Raw genomic sequence first — 20,578 nt, 5'->3', positions numbered from 1 at the left:
TCTGTATTTTTTCTGCTCTGTCTTTTTAGCCTGTCAGTAGTCTTGCTCCAGCATTTTGGATCAACTAAAGGCTTTTCAACACATTTTTAGGACATAATAACACATTCCAGAATTCCAGCCTAAAAGTAATAAATGCATGAACTATTTTTTCAGCTTCATTTCAAATTTGAGCGTTATTGCGCAAATGGAAGAAAGCAGTCCTAGATATGTTGCATTGAAGCACATATCCTTTTTTTAAAACCCATTTACTGAAATTTTTTAAGTAAGCACATCACTACACCACACTTCAGTAAGACCATTTCTCAGAGCTCATACCTTCTACTGTTTGATATTTTATTTCTGAATGGATCTGTTGTTACAATAGGGACTGTACACTTATTATCCAAGCAGAGAACACCTCACAAACTTTAATTTTCTGATGTTGTGAGAGGATTTTATTATGTCAGGAAAAGTAATTCAATTTAATTCCATGTTATTCCATATAGTACCAAATCACAGCAAGTTGCCTCAAGGTGCTTGTGTAAGGTTCCAAAACTTTTTCTATGGAAATATGAAAAAGAGTTGTCCTCCCAAATTTGCCTAAAACCTATAGGCTGTAGTCTGAAAATGTTCCTCTAATAGTCAGGTAACAACTTAATGTTACTTGAGTGCATGTCTTGCAATGACAGCACAAGTAATTAAGCAACTGTATTATTTGCAATGTTGTGATTATAGACATGACTAGTAAATGTATTTTTGCTCCTGTTTCTCAGTCTAGAAACTGAGAAATTTGTAAATCACCTATATATGAATGTGCTGATGTTCATATTTTCTTGGTTTGTAGGGCTCCGTACTTTGTGGAAATTAGCTAATTGAAAAGTTTTAATCTGACATAAGAATGTGAAGCAAGAGTTGATGCCCATCAAAAAGTTTAGACAGCAGGGTATGAACACAATGTCAGCTGTATTTGTTCTACTAAGAGTTATTCTCTGGACAGGAATAATGTAGAATAATTTAGAAGCTACCACCATTAGCGTCTCATGAGCCAAAACAGATGCATATTTGAAGAAACAGGTGAAGTTGGTAGTCCAGGTCTGGGTCTAATAACGATTAGTCCGGAGGTTTCAGTCTGTGTGGTTTATCCTCTAGCTTCATTCTGTTTTGTGGTTCTCTGATATTAGTTCGTTGCTGGGGCAAAGATCCAACACACAAGTCTTCTTTTTCTTTCTCTTCCGTATCCAGGAAGTACATCCTATCCTTTAAGGACTCAGGTGAAGTGGGGCATTCGGCTGCAGGTTCTGGAAAAAGAAAAGATACCTCATCAAAGTTTGTCATAGCTAGTATTCTTTTTTCACAAATACAATCAGCAAGATGAACAGAAATTACTGACAAAAAAGTAAGAAAAGTACATGCACAATCAGTAATGAACACATGAACCCCATTAACATCAAATAAAGAATAATGGAATGACTGTGTTGGAAAAATGTAAAAATGGAGCCAGGCCAATGAAGGCTGCATGAGAGAGAGCGCCTGGTAGCCAGGCCAGGCTGAAGAAGAGACAAGGGCCCACCCTCCTGTATGCCCACTACCCACTGGAGACACCCTAGGGCAGGGGTGTCAAACTCAATTGCACAGGGGGCCAAAACTCAAGGCACACTTTAGGTCGCGGGCCAAACAAGATAAATATTTATTGAACACACTAAAACAATGTTTTTTAAATATAAATATGAATAAAAACAGACAGGAATATTATTCCAGAATAAATAAACTTAGAAAAAATAAACTTTAACTTCAACTTTAAATATTTTGCTCTCTATAAAAATATATCCTGTAAAAATTATAATATGTAAAAAATAAATTATAGAAATATGAACATGCTGCCAAAAAACCCCAGAAAAAAATGAATGAAAATTGTGCTTTTAAGTAAACGCTAAAATAACAACAAATCAAAAAAATCAAAACAATGAGATTTTGTTGCTATTATGCCATATATTAAAAAATAAAATAAACTTAAAATATTTTGCTCTTCATAAAAATATCTCCTGTCAAAATGATACAAATTCAAACTATAAAATATGAACATGATGCAAAAAACAAACTGTAAATATAAATAAAATTTCTGCTTTTCAGCAAAAGTTAAAAAACCCCCCAACAAATCATAACATTCAATTTTCTTTGCTCTTATGCCATTTTGTCAGAGCTAGATCAGGAGCTGGCATCTTTTAAGATGACAAGCTCGTTTAAGTTTGGTGTGAGGTCTTGTGTTGTAAAGATTCTCAGGATGGACTGCAGGTGTTCATCAGTGAGACGACTCCTGTGTGCTGTTTTGTTAACCTTCAACACTGAAAACAGCTTCTCACAGAGATATGTGCTACCAAACATACATAAGGTTCGAGCCGCATGTAGACGGAGCTGGGGCATTGCTTCAGGAATGGAACAATAAACTGTGCGGGCCCTTCAGTGTCGTACTTTGCCTTGAGTGTGTCCCATTACACTGCAGCTCCATCTGAATCTGCACAGGTGCAGTTTCCATGTCAACTGTAAATGGGTTGCGAAGCAGCTCGAAATTCTCTTTTTGTGCATCAAAGTCACCAAAGTGCCGTGCGAACTCAGTGCGCAGTGCACTCAATTTATCAGCAAAGTCCGCATTTGGGAACACTGTTGCACTGACTTGGTTCAACATTACTTGGCTACAGGGAAAGTGAGGGAAGTTGCACTGGTGCATTTGTGACTCCCATAAGAGCAGCTTCACTTGAAATGTCTACACCGCATCATACATGCCATGTCCATGAACTGACAGATTTCCTTGCTGAGCTAAAAAACTCTATTGAGAACTTTCCCCAACTCAGCCAACGGACCTCTGTATGATGAGAAATGTCGGCAAACTCTGAATCTATTTCCCCCATAAAAGACTGAAATTGCTCGGATAAAATTTACAGTTTGTGTTATGGTGCTCATTACATGCTCCATTTTTAGGACTTTACCACACAGCGTTTCCTGGTGTATGACGCAGTGATATGCTGTTAACTCACCAGTACAGTTCTCCTCCTGCATCTTTACTTGCATCCTGCCGACTAGTCCACTTTTTTGTAAGTCCAACAAGTTTGTCCCAGGGCAGTTTCATGTCGGTTACACTTTGACATATGTTTTCAAAAATGTATTTTCCTGTCATTGTCCAGTGCATTGATTTAATGTCCAATATTTCCTCTGTAACGCGCAAATTGGAGTCCACTCCACGGATGAAGATGGTCAGCTGTGCAATGTTCATCATGTCTGTACTTTGTTTCACAGCAAGAGAGTATGCAGTAAAGTCTTTGCTTCTTTCATACAACTGTGTTCTTAAATCAGTGGCCGTCTCACAAACCCAATTAACAATCATATTTCTGCTCAGGCTCACATTTGCCAAAATCTGCGTTTTTTCTGGACACAATACGTCGCACACCTTCATCATGCAGCTCTTCAGAAACTTTCCCTCGGTAAATGACGGGGTTGATTTGGCTATCTCATCTATCACAGTAAAACTTGCTTTCACAACAGCTTCACTTTGCGATTTTGCTCTGGTGAAAAACATCTGCTGAGATGTCAGATTACTCTTTAGTTCTTCTACTTTCTGTATTTTCTGCCCTGCATTTAGGTTTTTTGGCTTATCCCGATGTTTTGTCTCAGAGCACCATCTTATATTAAATTCCACATTAGCACACAAATAAGACACGTGACATTAGGTACTGGCCGATAGGTACTGGCAGGCCAAGCGGAACATGGCTTGGGTAGTGATGAAAACAAAAACGCGAATTTGGGAGGAGGAGCAGGCCAAGGAAAAAGACTTTCAGGCTGCCTCAAAGAGATTTTGGCAAACTGTTAGGTGACTTAGGAGTGGAAAAGTTCCAACTGAGGATATTGTCATGTAATGTAAGGAATACTGTGAGGACCTCTTCCCACAGACATGTCTTCCATAGAGGAATCCGATTATCTGGGGACAAGGGGTAAGGCTCGTTTATCACTGGGGATCAGGTCACTGAGGCAGTTAAACAACACCTTGGTCTAGAGCCCCTGGGTTTGCCTCTACAATGTTCATGGAGATGGTGAGTCCCATCTTCAGAAGGGCATGCTCCAACCATCGGCGGACCACACTTCTATGCCAGGGTGCTTGAAAGGAGAGTGTCTGTTAGTTGAACCTCAGATACAAGAGGAATAATGTGATTTTCATCCAAGTCACGGAACATCGGACCATGTCTTTACCTTCTCTAGAAAATTTGAGGGTGCATGAGAGTTTGCCCAACCCCTCTACATGTGTCTTGTGGACTTGAAGAAGGAATTTGACAGTGAGTATTCTGTAGGAGGTGGTTCAGGTTAGGTGCTAAGGACATTCAGCCCTTATGTAAATGTTGCAAGAGCTTGATGAGTATTGCTGGCATTACGACAGACAGATTACTGTCTGCTTTGGCATGTCCTAGTATAGGTGTATTCTAAATATAAGGGCAGTTTTGTTTTGTTCCCATCTTACTGTATTTACTGACTTACATTTATCAGAAATATGTGGTAAGTTATTATCTTAGTTCCATAGATTCTATACACCGCGTTCCAAATTATTATGCAAATTGTATTTAAGTGTCATAAAGATTAAATAAGTTATTTTTCAATTAAACCCATGGATGGAATTGTCCTCTTTGGATGATTGAAATCAATCTTAGACACCTATGATCATTAGTTTGCCAGGTGAGCCCAATTAAAGGAAAAACTACTAAAGAAGGATGTTCCACATTATTAAGCAGACCACCATTTTCAAGCAATATAGGAAGGAAAAATGATGTCTCTGTTGCTGAAAAGCGTGAAATAGTTAGATGCCTTGGACACGTAATGAAAACCTCAGATATTTCACGAAAACTTAAGCGTGATCACTATAATGTAAGAGATTTGTGGCTGAGTCACAGCACACATGGGTTCGTGCAGATAAAGGCACAACGAGGAAGGTTTCTGCCAGACAAATACATCAGGTTAAGAGAACAGATGCTAAAAGGCCATTACAAAGCAGCAAATAGATATTTGAAGCTGCTGGTGCCTCTGGAGCCCTGCGAACATCAAAGTGTAGGATCCTCCAGAGACTTGCAGTTGTGCATAAACCTTATATTTGGCCACCCTAACCAATGCTCACAAGCAGAAACGGCTGCAGTGGGCCCAGAACTACAAGAAGACTAATTTTCAAACAGTCCTGAGTGCCGTGCAACCCTGGATGGGCCAGATGGATGCAGTGGTGGATGGTTGGTGGACAGCTAGCATGCCTCAACAGGGCTGCAACATCAGCAAGGAGGTGGTGGAGTCATGTTTCGAGCTGGAATCACGGGGAGAGAGCTTGGTGTGAAAAAGACCTTTGCAAAGTATGTGGAGTTTCTGACTGACCACTCTCTTCCATGGTAGAAAGAGAAGAACTGTGCTTTCTGCAACAAAACCATCTTCATGCAAGACAATGCACCATCTTATGCTACAAGGAACCTCTGCATCTTTGGCTGCTATCGGCATAAAAGGAGAGAAACTTATGGTGTGGCCCCCATTCTTCCCTGACCTCAATCCTATTGAGAATATGAGGGTGGGAGGCAGTTCACATCCAAACAGCAGCTCTGGGAGGCTATTCTGACATCCTGCAAAGACATTCAAGTAGAAACTTTCCAAAAACTTACAAGTTACATGGATGCAAGAATTGTAAAACTGATATCAAACAAGGTGTCCTATGTTAATATGTAACTTGACCTGTTAAGATGTTTTTGATTGAAATGGCTTTTGATTTCAGTAAAATTGATCTACTAATGCTGCAAATTCAATAAATGACCATTTGCAATTCTTTACAACCTATAAAATGTTTTGAAACTCTGTGTGCTAAAAAAAAATCGACTGACTGTACTGCTGTCTTTATTGGCCTAGATTCTTAAAAAGAGAGAGTTTTAATCTCACAAGTCTTATTTTTTCCCATTGGCCCGTTGGTATGTGTAATCTTCAGCAAGGCTGAAGAATCCATGCCGGCAAGGGTGAGACTTTATTTTCATGGGCACACTATGCGGCCAATCACATCCAAAGACAGACTGGTATCATATCATTATGTGAAAGAAGGAAGGGGAGCAGACACTCCAAGACTGCAAGTGTAGTGATACAGGCTGAGTACACAGAGAGAAATGGGAGCAGGGCCATTTTACAGTTCAGTATTGAATATTACATAAAATACAGTATCCCAAAAAGATGATTCATCTGGACATAGTGTTTTCAGTGGGAGAAATGTTTCGTCACTCATCCAAGTGACTTCTTCGGTCTCAGCTGACTGCAGGTTTCCCCAACCTTATAAACAGTACATTTGCATAACGACAAACTAGAACCACTAGGGGTGGAGTCAAACCCGAATACGGTATTCGGAAAGGCACAAATAATGTGTGTTTTTTAAGAATACTTATTTTGAACAAATACTTTAAAAAATATTTGTATTCGGGAACGACTGCAGTCGGGTCTCTCATGTTCGTTTTGTTTACGTAGCTCTGTTAGCTCGGTAATTTACAAATAGGCTATTGACAGAGTAACGTTAACGTTCGGTTTAAAAGGTTAAAACGATGCTTGTGTAGTTGTGTTGAATTTTATGCACTTGTGGGAGTTATATGGTACGTTTAAGTTAGTTTAAGTTAGTTTTGCAGACAGCAAGATGTAGGCTATAGAGTAATTAACTTTAGCATAGCTTCCCGTCACTCATTAACTTAGCTGAAACTCCCCACATGGATTTGGGTAATCAAATAGAAAAGAGTGTTGCTGTGTGGAAGAATTTTACAGTCAGTACTGCAGATTAAACCAAAGTGATATGTAATGTGTGCAAAAGTCAAATCAGCAGAGGCAGATATATCAAACATCTGTCAACATCTGCTATGCATAATCACATGCACTTAAAGCATCCTCTCCTGGTACTGTCTGCCAACTCCCCCCACAAGCATCAGTCCCCCCACCAGCACCAATTCATCATCACAACCATGTCCTGCCCCTGCAAGTCAGTTTCGCTGTCTGTTCAGTGTCCTTCAACAAGGAGGTGGTGGGGTTCATAATCTTCACAATGATATTTTATCAGTTGGTGGTTTAACCATGGATGAGGCAATTGCTGTTATTTTCTTTTCGATGATGTTCCTTGTTACATATTCATTGCTGGATTTATGGAAAAACATCAACTAATATTGCATATCCATAATTATTATAATGGATATAATTAAAGAATACTTACACTATAAAGTTAATTCGAAGTTAAACGCAAAAAAACTTGATTTTTATGCCTATTTAGAATTTTACTCGAATGCAAATACAAATCCTTTCCCCCCCCCTTAACAAATACAAATACAGATACAAATACGCCTGCTTTGCACATCTCTAAGAACCACTGAATGAACAATGGGCTGGGAGGTTAGTTCCTTGATCATTAGTATGCAGATTGTCATGACCGTTGATGAACAACCACTGATCAACACTCACTGATTAATGCCACTGATCAGTGGCCATGAGTACCATTCACAGAGAGTTGGGGAATAGCTGCAATCACAGCATTGTAAGATGGTGAAAGATGTACCCTTAGGTCCCCTCCTCGATTCAGAGATGGTCTTTCCTTTTTCACGTAAATGGCCTCCTTGACTCCGCGCTCAAACCAGCGTTCCTTCCTGTCCAGGATGTGTACATCCCCATCGCTGAAAGAGTGTCCACTGGCCTGTAGGTGTAAATAGACTGCAGAGCCCTGGCCTGACGAGGTATCTCTTCTGTGTTGTGACATCTGCTTCGCTGGAGGTTGTTCGGTTTCCCTGATGTACAAGCCAGTTCTCAATAAAAGGCACTATAGTTTGCAAAAGGTACCCGAAGGAATCTTAGACCAAAACAAAATGTTCAGGTCTAATGAAACAAGAATTGAACTATTTAGCCTGAACGCAAGCATCAGATCTCTAGGAAAGTCAAAGTCAAAAAAACTTTATTTATCCCCAAGGGGCAATTAAGAGAAGAGAAACCCACTCATCACCAACAATGAAGCATGATGGTGGCAGCATCATTTTGGTTTTTTGTTTTTTTTTTTGGTTGCAGTAGCTGGGAGACCAGTCAAGGTTGAGTGAAAGATTAATACAGTGTAGTGGGGTTTGGTTTGAGGCTCAGCTGCAGGGGAGGGATACAGCAGCGTGTTCAGAGGACAGCTTCATTGCAGGTTGTGCAGCAGTGTTGGTGGTGGGGGCAGCTGGGACATTTTCCCCAGGAATACACGCTTACAGAGGTCAGGCAGGTGTTCTGTGTTGCTGAGGGATCAACACCCTCCCTCAGTCCAGGAGGGACGTACAACATTCTGGTAAGATGCTAGGTGGTATGGGCTATGGTGGATATAGTGGATATAGCCGCCAGGCTATGATGGAATTGGGTTGCATGCAGACCCTGGTTCACCAAACCATGGTTTGGCCTGGGACATTGTTGGAGGCGGAGTGGGTGAAGGTTAGATTTATGTATGGAGACATTCATGAAACAAATATTAGGGCAAAAGCTAGTTGTGAAGGCTGCACATAGCCCGTGCCTGACGCTTCCTATAATTCGGGGAAGAGATTCAATAACTTGTTGTGGTAGTGCATGGGGATGCTTTAGCAACCTTTAGTGGAGTGTTTGTGCTGCTCACAGCATCAATGTGGTGTTGTGCGACGCTGACTCTGAGGAGGAGGAGACAGCGGGGCCTTCTTGCTCCACAGAAGATTTTCGACTAGAGCAGTCTTGACAATACCCTAGGCTCAGCCTTCCACCAAGTGATAAAAATTGATGGTCACTTGGTGCGCCCTGAAGCAGCACGCACCTACTAGCACTTTATATTGATTAAAGATAGGCTGTTTCAAGTGAGTTGTGACACTCGCACAGAAGAACATATAATGTTGTTGGTACCTAAAAGTCGCCAGGAAGTTAACCTCTATTTTTTTTCTATTTTTTCAGTACAACCATACGGCAAGGCACATTGGATATGTTAAACACACATAGATATCACTTATTATTTGTTCTGGTAGACTTCTGATATCTGCCTTTTTTAATGAAGGACCACAATATTCATAGCTCTATGCAATGAGGATGTAACACTACTTCTAAAATAATCTGAAGAAGCAAGATTTATGTAATTGTTCTGCATTATGTTGGCACTGAAAAAGACAATAGTGCCAGAATAACTTCCTTAAACTTGCTTACTTTACATAGATGCACTCTAATGACCTTTATTTCCCACTGCTGTGTAGTCAATTACTGTAAATTTACATTTTATTATTAAATAATCAGCCAACAGAGGATTTACAGGGAATATTGTTATAGTAAACCACTAACCAACCAATAATAGAAAACCTGCTCTACCTCCTGAGCCACAGCTATGCAAAAAAAACAAAAACATGTAACACATGCACATGTAACTACTGGTCCGATCAGCGAGAGAACCAGAAAGAATAATAGATTACAACACTGTTTTAGCAATAGCCAGTCTATTGACATTTATTTCGACTGATAAATGAAAATTGAATGAATGACAAAGATAAGAATGCTGTCACCTGATTGGATCTGTAAAAATATAATCTTATTTTGCTGTGATATTTTTTCAATTTTCAATTTTCTAAAATGTCACCGGTTGGTTCCAGCATTTCTCCATGCAACATAAACTATATTTACCGCTTACGTGGCCTTTGCTACTTTTGTGCGCTTCATCCTTTTCCGCCTCATGAGGGTCACCTGAGGCCTCTTCAAGCCTGCGATCAGCAGCAGCAACCTGGGCCGCGACTTGGTGAGCCAGCTTCTCAGTAGCGTCCCCTTGGGAAACCTGTAGAAATAGCAATACATTACAGCATGGAGAGCCACACAGCACTTTTTCATGCTTTCTGATTTTTTTCTTCTTTTTAATACATAAAAGATTCACAAAAAACACAGATAGTATAAACGTTTTTCCAAATCTCTTTAGCAGCATTTATTTAGTATACCTTAATTCATAGATGGATAGATAGTAAAGCATGTAAAATTTATTCATATTGCACTTTTCGCAGAAAAAAAATCAGTGTTACACATTTATACCAGAAATGAAATTAGAATATATCATCACATTCAATGGAGTCTGTAGAGCGTAAAGATAGAGGAAGAGAATTCCACAACGTTGGTGCCACTGCCTGTTCCCCACAAGTTTTGAACTTGAACACAAGTTCAACTCACAGCAGAAACTTGTGAGTTGAACAGCTCAGGATGAAAACTGAGGTTTCAGCAAATCACAGATATACTGGAGAGCGTGACCATGAAGTACCCTAAAAGTTAAAACTAAAAATTGAAAGTGGAAAGTAATATTTACTGGCAAACAATGAAAAGAAGCGAAAACTGGAGTAATATGTGATCTTCTGTTGGTGCAGTTAAAAATATTGCGGCAACAAAGTTGACTTGTTTAAACAAGTAACAAGAACGTTACAATAATACAAACAGGAAGATATATGGTAAATGGTAAGCTCTTTACACAGCAAGATTAACTTCTTGTCTTTTATGCAAATATCCACGTGTGGTATTCAAAGAAACCTTAGCATCTCAGCTAAATCCTCATATAAACCATTTTTCTACAACCACCAATCACAGCGAAAACTAACAATGAAAAGTCTACTAAACACAAACAACCAAGCAACAAGCTCTCCCAACTTCATGTAATTGGGTATGTAAAGCCTGGTTAGCTAGTTGAGCAGATGCCAAAGTGAAATGTAGCAGATAACAGATTCCAAAACACCAAGTTTCACCAGGATCTGACCAAAATACAAGGAACAAGGCACAAAAGAAGACTACAAAAACACAAGCGTTGCATATCTGCTAAGACAAAAATTTACTTATTGGATCAGTTTCCTCCGTTGTTTTTCGGTAGCCGATAACCACTGTAACTCCTGATAATAGTGGCGCTAACAGTACACATCTTTGGCAGTTCCATCAGCAATCGACATTTTCGGCCCAGTTACAGACATGTGACTGGATTACGCAGCGCATCGCCTTGCAACTTCTGATTGGTGGAACCGACATGAACACAGCATCATTACTGTGATTCTATTGGCTCAAACAACTAAAAAGCAGTGTCAAAGATGCAAATTGGCCAATAGAAGCCGAAGTTACAGCACCCTCAAAATTTTAAGCACCAGAGTCCATTTAAACTCTATGTGCTAGGCAGAAAGGGGAATGTGTAGTTAATTCTTCAAAAATATTCAAAAAACAAGCATTTTTTTAGGCATGATAATGAAATCAAATAATTTCTGCTGTTTAATACCTAAAAAAATTCAATTCATATATGGTGTCCAAAGTGTGCATTTATTTATTAAAAGTGCTGTAATTTTTCACTGTTTCACTTTAGAAGCACAGACATTGTCTGTGCAAAGACAATGTTTATATGTTAATTAGTGATTTTCTGTGAACTAAAATATATTTATGAAGGGGCTACATGCTAAAAAAAAATACAAAGATAATTAGGCGAGGAAAAAATCTACTTACATTGTACTGAGGCTGCATTCCAGCCTCAGTAACTATGACGCAGTAACATCTGCTGCAATATTTACACCTCTATGTAAACAATTTTGGTATCAAAATAAAGCTAACACTTGTGAGATTTCATCAGTTTGTAATTGCAGAGAAATATTACACTCATTTTGGGCATTTCATTTTTGAGCAGGAAGCTCTGAAAGCCCTTTCATCATCTTAAGTTCAGTCTTTTACACTAGTATCCTGAGTTGAGAAATATTTCTCAGATGATAATAAACAGTTCAGAACCAGTCTTGATGAATTCTCAATCGTCCTGGTAAGGAAACCCCCCAAAATTTATTCTGTTCATCTGGACTTACGCTTTCATTGGGAGAAATGTTTCGTTACTCATGCAAGTGACTTCTTCAGTCTCAGCTGACTGCAGGTTTCCCCAATCTTATAAACAGTACATTTGCATAATGACTGAAACCAGCCCACTGAAGGAACAATGGGCTGGGAGGTCAGTTCCTTAATCATAATTATGCAACTTCTCATGACCATTGATTAATAACCACTGATCAAAGCCCACTGATTAATGGCCATGAGTACCATTCACAGAGAGTTGGGGAATGGCTGCAATCACAGCATTGTATGATGGCGAAAGATATACCCTTAAGCCCCCTCCTCGATTCAGAGATGGTTTTTCCCTTTTCACGTAAATGGCCTCCTTGACTCCGTGCTCAAACCAGCATTCCTCCCTGTCCAGGATGTGTACATCCTCATCACTGAAAGAGTGTCCACTGGCCTGTAGGTGTAAATAGACTGCAGAGTCCTGGCCTGATGAGGTATCTCTTCTGTGTTGTGCCATCCGCTTCGCCAGAGGCTGTTTGGTTTCCCCAATGTATAAATCACAGGAATCCTCCTGGCGCTTAGCATCGTACACTGTGTTACTCTGTTTGTGTCGGGGGGGCCTGATCCTTGGGGTGGACCAATTATTTGGCACGGTGTGTTTTGGGGTTTAAAAGCCACAGAGACGCGGTGTTTATAAAAAATGCGTCTCAACTGCTCCGATACTCCTGACACATTACGAGATCACTACAGGTTTTCGTTTAGGCAGCGGTTGTCCTTCTCTCCTGGATCAGCTGGAGCTTTCTTTGGTGCCTTCCCAGCTTTGACAAAAGTCCAGCTGGGATAACCACATTTACTCAGGGCCTTCTTGATGTGCTGTTCTTCTGCTTCCCTGTCCGCTGTGTCTGTGGGGATGGTGTTCGCTCTGTGTTGTAGCATCCTGATGATACCCAGTTTATGCTCCAGTGGATGATCAGAGTCAAACCTTAAATACTGATCCGTATGTGTAGGTTTCCGGTACACATCGGCTTTTAGATGTCCCCCATTACTGATGGAAATCTCACAGTCTAAGAAGGCTAACCTGCCACTTTTCATATCCTCCCTGGTGAATTTGATGTGTCAATCCACGGAGCTAATGTGATCCGTGAATTGTGGTATGTCCTGAGATTTGATTTCACCCAGGTGTCACCCACATACCTGAGTCAATGGCTTGGTGGTGTTCCAGGGTAGGATAGCAAAGCCCTCTTTTCCACTTCTTCCATGTACAAATTGCCCACGATGGGTGAAACTGGGGAACCCATGGCACACCCATGTTTCTGCCTGTAGTACTGACCCTTGTATGTGAAGTAGGTGGAATTAAGACACAGTTCCAAAAGCAAACACACATTTGGTCGGTGCTGAGAGTGGTCCTGTTGCTGAGGTTGGGGTCATCCTGTAATTTCTTATGGACTACCTTCAGTGACTGGAACACAAGTGAAGAGAGATGTAACATTGTCCGAGACCATAGTTTCATCTGCCACCATAATGACACCTCTCACCTTCTCAACAAAATCCAACGTGTACTGTTGCTATGTCCAGATGAACAGAATCAATTTTGGGGAGTTCAAAACCAGTTTTTTTAAGTAATGCTCAAGCGACATTGAACTGTCAAATGTGACATCCAGTTTCCTGAGATTCAAAAGAACCCAAGAGCCCAAGAAGCTCGGTATCACGATATGACTGAATGTCATCAGCATAGAGATAAGAAATATTATTGTAACATCAAACTATTCAGACAACATTTAATTAATGCAAACAGTAACTGATAAAACAAAACGACAAGTCCTTAAGTTTGTCTATCATGATAATGTGATCAACAGTATCAAAGCAGAGGTGAGATCCAGTAGAAACAGAACTGCGTACTCTCCAGAGTCTAATGCCATCAAAATATGAGTAGGCATCTTAAGGAGTTAAGTGGTAAGTGGTTTCGGTGGAAACGGGAAAATATCCTAACATTTTAAATTGTCCTGATTTTTTCTCCAAGAAATAGTTAAGTTCCTCTGCTACTTGTCTTTCCAAAATATTTGACACAAAAGAGAATATGGCTGTTGGAACAGATGGAACCAAATTAATTTCTATGATGTTGTCTTAACAATAGCTGCTTTAAAGAAGCTAGGAATTAAGCCATAATAAAGAGAATTCTACAAATACAGGAGTGCATAGTGTCAAACGCACTCTATTGAAAAAGAAGAAGTACATCAAGGGGGCTTGAAGTTGGTTTGGTTGACCAAGAAGAGCATAGATGTCCTGTAAAGCAACGGTCCCCAACCTTATAGACCTTTTAGTTTCTTTTAACGCTTCAATTCGTGATGCAAGGGCTGCTTATTTTTCAAAACTAGTCTCTAGGAGCAGAGGTAACCCTATGGTTCTATTTGACACAATTAGGGATATTGTTGCTCCGGCTTCTGCTGCTGTCCCTATTTCTTCGAATGAAGACTGTGAAAATTTTCTTTCCTTCTTTGTTGAAAAGGTTAGCAATGTAAGGAGCAACATCTCTCCCTCCATGTACCATTTGCCTGTTCTGATTTTACTTAAGCCTGTCATATTTGAAAGATTTTCACCAGTGTCTTTACCTGAGTTGTTGAGGCTGGTTACTTCAATTAGATCATCCTCTTGCCCCCTTGATATTTTATCTGGGTCTTTATTTAAAAATGTTTTTGAGTCTATTGGTCCTAGTGTTCTTAAAATTATTAATGCATCTCTACTCTCTGGTCAGGTCCCTGTTTACTGTAAAAGTGCTGTCATTCAGCCACTTAAAAAAAAAACTAAACTTGATCCTTCTTTGCTTTCCAGTTACAGACCCATCCCAAAATTGCCTTTTGTTGCCAAGATTTTAGAAAAGGTTGTGGCCAAGCAACTCACGGTTTTTCTAGATGAACACAACGTTCTTGATAAATTTCAATCTGGCTTTCGTAAGGCTCACTCTACCGAAACTGCACTTCTTAGAGTGTCTAATGATATTTTGATGAATTATGATGCTGGAGAGTGCACTGTTTTGATGTTGCTGGATCTGACCTCTGCTTTTGACACCGTTGATCATCTTATTTTGTTAGATAGATTAAACCACTGGGTGGGTGTATCGGGTACCGCATTGGAATGATTTAAATCCTATTTGTCAAATCGATCTTTCTCTGTGGCTACCTCTAAGTTCAGATCCTCCGTCAGCTCTCTTGCCTATGGGGTGCCTCAGAGCTCTGTCTTGGGACCGTAATTGCTTTTGTTGTATTTACTCCCTCTTCTGCAACTTCTTAGCTCTTTCTCTGATATTTCATATCATTGTTATGCAGATGATATTCAGCTATATATCTCTTTTAGGCCACCTGATGTTTCTAAGCGCCAAATCTTGCAGTCCTGCTTAGATTCTGTTAGAGATTGGATGGCTGGTAATTACCTTCAACTAAATGCTGATAAAACGGAAGTCATTGTCTTTGCTCCTGAGAAATTTGTTCCCCTTGTGGTTAAAAATCTAGGCCCTCTTGCTTCTTATATTAAATCATCCATTAGGAACCTTGGTGTTACATTTGATCCAGCTCTGATGCTGGACACACACGTTAAATCTTTGGTTTCGCTCTTGTTTTTACCATTTAAGAAATATCGCTAAGCTGAGTCCCATTGTGTCACGTTCCGAATTGGAAATGATTATTCATGGTTTTGTTTCATCTCGCTTAGATTATTGTGATTCCTTGTTTACTTGCTTAAGTAATGCCTCCCTAGAATGACTGCAGGGTGTTCAAAATGCTGCTGCTAGGCTTCTGATAAAGCATCACAAATACTCCCATGCCACTCCCCTGCTGATTCAACTGCATTGGCTCCCTGTCAAGTTCAGGGTCCATTTTAAGATCATAATCATGACTTATAGGGCCCTGCACGGTGTAGCTCCAACTTACATAAGTGATCTTCTTCTTCCTTATCACCCCAGCAGGTCCCTGAGGTCTTGTGACCAGGGGTTGCTGGTTGTCCAGCATACAAGGTTAAAAACAAAAGGTGACAGAGCGTTTGTATCAGTGGCTCCCAGACTCTGGAACTCGCTCCCTTTGAGTTTGAGATCTGTGGACTCAGTCATGTCTTTTAAAAAGCAGTTAAAAACGTATCTGTTTAAACTTGCATTTGGTTGATTTTGTTTTGTTTGAGATTTTAATGTCTGTTTTCTGCCTCTGTAAAGCACTTTGTGATTTTATCTTGAAAGGTGCTATATAAATAAAATTTTACTTTTACTTTACTTACTTTTTTGCGCCACGACCGGTTTATGTCTGACAATATTTTTACGGACTGGCCTTTAAGGTGTCAGGGATAAGTACAACAAAATAAAATCAGTACCGGTACCAAGAAAAAGAAGATTTATTCATAACACATTGGGAAAAGACCAGGGGAAATTAGTTAACGATAAAAACGATAAAACCCTGAAAACCATAAATTTCATACCCAAGCCTCCACTCTCGCAGGCTGGTACCAAACAGCTCATAGACCGGTACCGGTCCGTGGCCTCTCAGCAGGTGTGTCGTTAAGTGACAACCCTAACCCCTAACCCATGTCTGATTAGGTCTATGCTTCCTTGTCACCATCACTCAGCTATCCTGTTTTCCCTGCTGCTTGGGACAATCTGCTGGCGAAAGCTCTCTGAGGCTACACTACTTTCAGCTGCACCTTCTAGTGGAGCCTGGCTAGCTACAGGTTTTTCAAGGGTGTGGAGCCGGGTCTCCAATTCTTGTGTCTGTGAAGGTCCTCAGTCATCCAGGTCATAGTAGCCATAGGAGCTTGGAAAGAAAAGCATCTGGACTTCTTTAAATCCTCCATACACGGTAAGGGGCTTTCTTATGATGTCAGTGGCATCTTCTTTGCCCATCTTATTATCCCAATAGGGGATCTGATGCCTGTCAGGGCATAGGTATTGTCCAGATCTTGTTCTTCCCAGGACTCAGGACTTGGCTTCCTCTCTACACATATATGGTTGGTGCAGTCTCTTCATGATTTCCTTTTGCCTACAATGATGCCGTTTGGTAGAATGATCCATTAGACTACACAGTCTACAGCAATGACATTTCAGTGTTGTCTCATTTTAATGTGACATTTGTTGTATTCTGTATCCATCTCTAATAATCGGCTGTTTACCACAGACCTTCAGAGAGCCCTGATGAAGGCTCTTAAGTTCCTGTTGATCTTGTACAGTTTTATGCATTCCAGGATCCATGTGTGAGACCCACAGACTCAGCTTCACTGCTTTTCCTTGGAAATGTGGTGCCATTTACTGAGTGGGTCTTTGTTGTTTGGCCTAACTGGACTAAAATAAGAAAAATCTACCTGTTAGCTGTAATGTTAGGGTTTGTAGAAGACTATAAATGAGGACTGTGCAGATGAGAGTCTGTGTAGGTCACCAGACTGACAAGTTGGAGTCTGACAGTATGATTTTCCCCCCTCGGGCCGGGTATACTGAGCTGCACAATCAGCTGGCAAACCACATGTTCGCAAGACACACTCAGAGCTGTTTTATGCAGTAACATAGTCTTGTTTAGCAAGCAGAACCAAACAGTACACAAAACAACAGTTTACTACATGCACATCAAACAAAAAACATCACTATATTTCCTAACATCCATCAGCATGTTCGCAGGAAAAAAAATCTCAATGTTACACTCTTCTTCCCTTACATTTGGGCTTTGCTTTTCCTCATTTCTTATATCCAGTAACCGTGTCAGTGAAGTGATGTGAGAGAAAAAAAAGGTCTCCAATAAGTGTAGCATCATTTTCTCTGATCTTCCGTTTTGTTTTTGTTTTTTGTCCATCACACACATCAATCGTTTTTTCTTTCATACATGCTAACAACATCTGTTGTTAATTTCATTAACACCAAAGCAGCTGAAACTGATTAACAACCCCCTCTGCTGCAAAACTGGCCAGATCAATATTCCAGAAGTTTGACTGACTTGATTAAAATGTGTTATTTTTGTTATTATTATTATTATTATTATTATTATTATTATTATTATTATTAATAATAATAATAATAATTTATTGACAAATTACCCAAAAATTTGTTTGAATAACTGTTTTCTCTTTTACTTTACTTTACTATATATATATATATATATATATATATATATATATATATATATATATGTATGTCTTCTACAGTTCTTATCTTTCACTTTGTTTGTAGTTCAACACTTTGGACAAATAACCGACTGACCAATCCCATTCTCACCTAATGGTATATTACATATAAACTGGCACAATTCAGAGAAATCTCTGTTTTTCTCTGAGTCAGAAATAGAAAATAGGGCAGTACCTTAAAAAGAAACACTCCTCACCGAAGTACCATCATAGCAAAGGTTTTAGCATCCTTAAGACTCCAGCTTCACATTCTTGACAATCAAGCAGCAGTTTGTCAATATAAGAGCTGTGCAGTACCATGAAGCACCTGCAACCTTTGTGTCTTTATATGAGTTGAGACCTGCTGGGCACAATGGAAAACAGGAAAAAAAACCTCCCAATTGTTTTAACTTTGTGCTGCCCAAGCACACTGAAATCAGCCAGAGAGAAATCTAGAAACGTTCAGACCGAGAAGAGTCTTGCTGACACCATTGTTGTCGCCTGCTGGGCTCAATGTTAAATGTACCGAGGGTAACTGTTTGTGTTGTCCCCCCCAATCTTTAGTCTTCATCCATTTCATTGTCTTCATCTGATTATTTCTTGTTTAGCTTCTTTCTCTCTTCAAGTGCTCCTATAGGCTTCAGAAAGTGAGGGAAGTTGCATCTTTACTTTAAAATGAGTTATGTAAAGCGATCTAACTAAGCAGCTTCAGTACAAAACCTCTTGACTCATCTCAATCATTTCTCCTGTTATTTGTTTAATCTTAAATTGTAAATTATTTTAATCCCTACCCAAGCCTACTACATCTTCCTCCTTCACAACAGCTGTTTTTTACTGCCTGGTTGCCAGCATACTTAAGAAATCAGAGGAACCAGTTAATATTCTCCTTGTTTGTCCAGGATGTAGCAGATAGCAATAGCAGCTCATTATTATCTGAGAATAATCTGGCTGGGCAAATCATGAGCAGCAATGTCACAAAAGCTCCCTTCTGTCTGTTACAGCATGAAAAGAACCATTCATCTTAAAGAGAGAACTATTACTAAGTTGTTTAAAATTTATAAGCAGATCTACAAGTTTACAGGACTGTCAAACCAGAACACATGCGTCAAATTCATCAGGAGTTCTCACTCTGAATCTCTTAAATAGTTTAAAAGTTAGCAGTTTTAAACTGCAGGAATCCCAGTCATTGTTCATTCATATCCAAGCAGTTTCTTACCTAATCATTCAACCTAGCAGTATTCCCTACTTCTGCATTACAAACACAACAGAAATAAGTCCTTACCAGTTGACCCCACACATTTGTTAGGTTATGCCCCCGGCAGCCCTGCAGAGGTAGATATATGATCCCCACTGCAGTTTTTTCCTCACACACCAGAAGGTTCAGCCAGGATGCAAAAACAAGTCTGATAACAAACAGAAGGCCTTGACCTGTTCAGGTGGTGTGTATGTGTGTTGGGGTGGGGGACAGGGGGTAGTGGCATACACACACACACACACACACACACACACACACACACACACACACACACACACACACACACACACACACACACCTCTGTAGGGGCAAAGGCGTACTTTAAAAAGGAGGGCCCACTCAGCAATTCTGACTGCAAATGGCAATGGGTGATCCCGAGCTCAGCTAGCCTGTTGACAAGTTAAGCCAAATATGCAGGTGAAATGCTGCCTTTCCTATTTTTAACCTGAAAATAAGTTTGAAGTAGCGATGGACTGAACTGAACTCTGCATTCATTTAACTGATTTCAATGCATTTGGAGAGTTTAAAAATGAAAACTGTTCAGCTTTTTCTGTGCTCTTTGTGGAATGTGACGGTTATCAGGGCCAGATACAGTGAAACTCCAGAAGAAATATCCACGCCGCTGGTAAGCTAAAGATGAAAGTAATGAAATGTGAAACCAATTAAATTGCTTGTTTCAAATATTCAAAACATTTGACATCTAAGTATTTTTGCATTTAATTCCTAATTGCTTAAACAGATTGTTAAAGTTTAATGTCAAGATGACTACAATGACTATGTTATAACATAAGTTTCACTAATTACTATGCGTTTAGGTAGCAGCCTGATTACTAAAGTTGTGAAGCAATAGCAATCCTGAGTTTAATGAGTTCAAAAACACTCAAATTTAAGCTCACTAGAATGTTGTGCTGTAGACACTAAAGTATCTTTTTCAAACTATTGCCAATGTGTACATTCTTATTTCCATATGAGTTATTGTGTTCATGTTCATGTTCATCTAGCTAAAACACTTTTTCAAGTTAAAGTCAAGGAAAATGTCACCACTGTTAAGATTTCATCAGGGATTTATTATTTACTGCCAAATATTCTTACCAAAGCAATACATTTTAGACCTGCACTATTCAGTGTCTGTCTTAAAATTAAACAATAAACTTTAAATATATTTTTTGGTACTGTGAAACTACTAATTTTATTTATACATCTTTTTATTTATCCATCCATCCATCCATCCATCCATCCATCCATCAGACCATCCATTTTCGTCTGCTTATCTGGGACCATATCATGGGGGCAGCAGCCTCAGCAGATAGGCTCAGACCTCCCTCTCCCCAGGCACCTGAGAAACATCACAGCAATCCCAGACCAGGCGAGATATATAAACTCACCAGCATGTCCTGA

General features: G+C 39.7%; 1 protein-coding gene across 3 annotated transcripts in view; it reads right to left on the bottom strand.

Moving 5' to 3' along the window:
• Window positions 1-821: 821 nt before the first annotated feature.
• kcnh1b (potassium voltage-gated channel, subfamily H (eag-related), member 1b) overlaps window positions 822-20,578 on the bottom strand; it is a 155,291-nt gene continuing 135,534 nt past the window's right edge. The window contains exons 11-12 of one of the 3 annotated variants that reach the window (XM_063475686.1): window positions 9,655-9,802; window positions 822-1,277 (exon numbers count right to left, since the gene is read on the bottom strand). In XM_063475686.1, the coding sequence (XP_063331756.1) occupies window positions 1,090-1,277; window positions 9,655-9,802 (336 nt within the window). In that variant the 3' untranslated portion in view covers window positions 822-1,089. Of the gene's footprint in view, window positions 1,278-9,654; window positions 9,803-20,578 lie in introns of those variants that run through there. The other 2 variants (XM_063475687.1, XR_010094028.1) reach the window with 2 other exon arrangements.

Source organism: Pelmatolapia mariae, linkage group LG6 (genome assembly GCF_036321145.2).
Source record: "Pelmatolapia mariae isolate MD_Pm_ZW linkage group LG6, Pm_UMD_F_2, whole genome shotgun sequence".
Taxonomy (NCBI): Eukaryota; Metazoa; Chordata; class Actinopteri; order Cichliformes; family Cichlidae; genus Pelmatolapia; species Pelmatolapia mariae.
Note: the sequence above shows the minus strand (reverse complement) of the source record. Positions and strands in the feature narration are given on the sequence as shown.